Below are 3,362 nucleotides of genomic sequence, written 5' to 3'. Positions count from 1 at the left end.
TGCAAATATTCTTTGGCTCCCCTTGTGTCAAATCAATAAATTTGGGTTGAATACTCTACCCTCGAAAACTGTTGTGATCCCCTATACTTGTGAGTTATCAAGGGAGTAAATTAAAACCACATTGGGCTTCTAATTATGAGGATTAGAGGAACTAGCTCTAGCTCTAATTAGTCAACTAGGACCAACTAGAACTAGATGAACTAGAGGAGGCTCTAAAACTTCTGTCTCATTGGACAAAAATCCTCTAGTATATATAGGTTGGAGGGAGAGGGAGGGGCGCCACACAGGAAGGGGAGGTTTCCCTCCTTGGTGCACCGGCCTAGGGAGAGGAAAACCCTCCCCCACTCCAATTCAGCCTCCCCTCCAAGGAAAGGGGGGCGCCACCTCCACTTGGGCCTTGGTGGCCCAAGTTGCTTTCCACCACTAGGCCTTTTAAGGTCCGTTGATATTAAATTAAATATATATAAGCCCTCTAACAATTACTAGAGTTCTTTATATACAATTTACCATCGTCGGAAACATTTTCCACCTATATATTATTTATCGTTAATACCCGGTATTGCCTAATAAACTCTGAACCCTTCTGGTGACCCCGAAACGCTTTCGGTTCCTCTCGAAACTATTTTGAATATTAATGAAACAATTCCACAAATAAATCCCATGTCCGTCAACAATGTTGAGCTTTGACAATCGCGGACGACTCCGGCGTTAACTGGGACGCTTTCCTCCATGAAGCAGCCGACGATGATGATGAGCTCGCCCTCCGTATCGTGTTTCAGCGACCGCGGGTGGACACGGGGGGTGGGGGCAGTTTTGGATCTGCTCCATCACATGTCGCCAACCGGCGCAACGCCGACGCCAGTGCTGGCCCTTCCCGCCTTGCACGCAGCTCCACACAGGCTGCTCAATTCGCACTGCCCCTCAATCGGTGAGTTCTAGTGCCTGCTCTGCCGGCACAGCGGACACAGATGCATGAATCGGAGGTGCGCGCCGCCCGTCGATGCAGTGGGCAAGGGAGTGGGCGGCCGCATTGAATGTCGTCGCGCAGTCTTCCCGCCGCCGACGCGGGTTGCCAACGGTGCCCGACAAGGAGGAGCGGCTCCTCGTGTGAGTGTACGGTCGGTCACTAACAACAATGAAGGCGGATGCTCGCCGGCTCCGGTGGAAGAACGCCAAGGCGCTCAGCCTAGGCACTGAGCAGTCCGAGCATGAGGCGGCAGAGGCAACAACAGAGGCGGCGAGGGTGGCCAAGCTCAAAAAGAAGCAGGACCAGGCTGTCTGTCAGCTGAAGTGCTACATCGTCATTTCCTCTTCTTCCGACGACCCCGACTCTAACGGCTCCAATGACCCACCTCCTGTCGTGAACTCCTACAGCAGCATCGTCAACCAGAAGGGCAAAGGGCCAGCAAGGAAGTGGTGAATCTCCGGCATCTCTGCCTTTAATTTCAAGTATTTAGTAATTAGTTTAAACTTGTCCGTCGATTATGTGAACTGTGGCGGTCTTTTGGAGATCCGTTGGTGATCTTTTGCGGTCGAAATGCGCATTTCTATGTCCGTTTCTATGCCGGTTTGATGATCTACATGATTCTATTCAAGCTGCATGTTTATGTCTCGATATAATGTACCGAATATAAGATACACGGATGTGAATGAGGAAGTTTAAGGATTGCCTGGTGACTGCATGCGGACGAACCCGGGAGCATCCGGATTCACCAACCTCGATTGTAGATGCTCTTAGTCTTTCTGCCGGTACCACCATAGATGCAACATGGGGATTATCACAGCTCTCATGTTGCTGATAGTGGAATATACCTCTAGTAAACAGAACGGACATTTTGAGTTTAGTGTTCAAGATCAATGGATTCGTTTAAATATTGATCCCTGAGCAACTATAACCAGTAATCCCTCTCCCTCCTGAATTTCCTGAATTTCTAACCAAAAACTAAAAAGGGCCACACCAGCTTGTAAGTTAGTTTCCATAAAATTTAGGACCCTACTAAGTGCCACACATGGCACGAAGCAATCACGCCATGACGTTTTTTGATGACAACTTTAGTTATAAAGCATGACACATATCATTTGGGAAAATTTATCCGCAGGTGTAGCAATTGTTGTACCCAGCCCGACAATTGTCAATAACGGAAGGCGTGAATTTCATGTGATTGGAACCACAAACCAAGCACTCTGGTGCTCAAATACCTGGGGTAACACAAGACTTATTAGCCAATATATATATATATATATAAATATATATATTCAGTACACCATAGAAAAACACAGGACTCGGGCTGACTGCAACAAGATGGGCGACGTAAATATAGGTTGAAACATAAAACCAATCACTAACTCTAATACTCAGCCGAGCGATAGGAGTTCACAGTGCCAACCCAACTACACTGTTGCTAGCTTAGGCCACTGACAAAATACTAAGAACACATAAAAACGTATCTTTCCAACGAAAATGGTTCTCGTTCATTGACTTGGATCATGGACTCAACTGCCGTGAGACAATCAATCCTCCTGAGACCGAGAGGGAAGCAGTAAGGTAGGGTTGCTGTTTGATGGGCATGGGATCTTTGACATCATGAGCTGCGAGTGTTAGGGACTGGAGCTAACAACTGCATCCCCCAGCCTGTGCCTGCGACTGAGATGAGTTAGCATTGCTGGACTTTAAGTTCACATCAACCATGTCTTCCTGCTTTGCTGATGAAAGGGTCTCCATTCCAGGCAGTGCAGCAGCAATCTTGCGGAACAGGGCCTGGTCAAGAAATTGTGCTTGTTAATACAAAACATGCAGAAAGTAATGTCATGTGACCAGTTCAAAAGAATAACCCTATTCCGCTGCTTTTGAGTTCCAGAAGAAAAATACTATGACCAACATGAAGCCAGCTTTTATTAAACGAAATGAAAATATCTATTTTTAAGGCACACCTTAATGTTAAAACCAGCTTTAGCACTGGTTTCAATAAACATCACACCGAGGTCCTTTGCCTTGCCTTCCCCTTCCTCAATGGATACTTGCCTGTTGCACAATATAGCAATAAAAATTAAGCAAGATAGGTGAGTAAAATTTGTGACAATCATATTAGTACTTTACAAAGAAAGGAAATCCAAAATCATTGGTGATTCAGCTAATGTAGCTAAGAAAAAATATAGCTCATTTACACTCTGTTTACGTGTTACATCCGAATCAACCCCATGCCAGTAATATTACAGTTGCACTCTTTTTCCCTTAACTTCTTGTCTCCCTGTATAAGGTGGTTGCTACCGTGGCTCGTTGCCTTACCTGACCCAACAAATCAAACTCAACCGGGTGTCAAGTTAAAGGATGTACTGATTTTCAACATTATTTGTGCGTGCGT

General features: G+C 45.9%; 1 protein-coding gene across 1 annotated transcript in view; it reads right to left on the bottom strand.

Moving 5' to 3' along the window:
* Nucleotides 1–2,219: 2,219 nt before the first annotated feature.
* Nucleotides 2,220–3,362, bottom strand: part of LOC123044901 (ras-related protein RABH1b) — a 4,150-nt gene continuing 3,007 nt past the window's right edge. The window contains exons 5-6 of the mRNA XM_044467785.1: nt 2,932–3,022; nt 2,220–2,758 (exon numbers count right to left, since the gene is read on the bottom strand). Of these exons, the coding sequence (XP_044323720.1) occupies nt 2,612–2,758; nt 2,932–3,022 (238 nt within the window). The 3' untranslated portion in view covers nt 2,220–2,611. The remainder of the gene's footprint in view (nt 2,759–2,931; nt 3,023–3,362) is intronic.

This window comes from Triticum aestivum, chromosome 2B, assembly GCF_018294505.1.
Source record: "Triticum aestivum cultivar Chinese Spring chromosome 2B, IWGSC CS RefSeq v2.1, whole genome shotgun sequence".
Classification (NCBI taxonomy): Eukaryota; Viridiplantae; Streptophyta; class Magnoliopsida; order Poales; family Poaceae; genus Triticum; species Triticum aestivum.
Note: the sequence above shows the minus strand (reverse complement) of the source record. Positions and strands in the feature narration are given on the sequence as shown.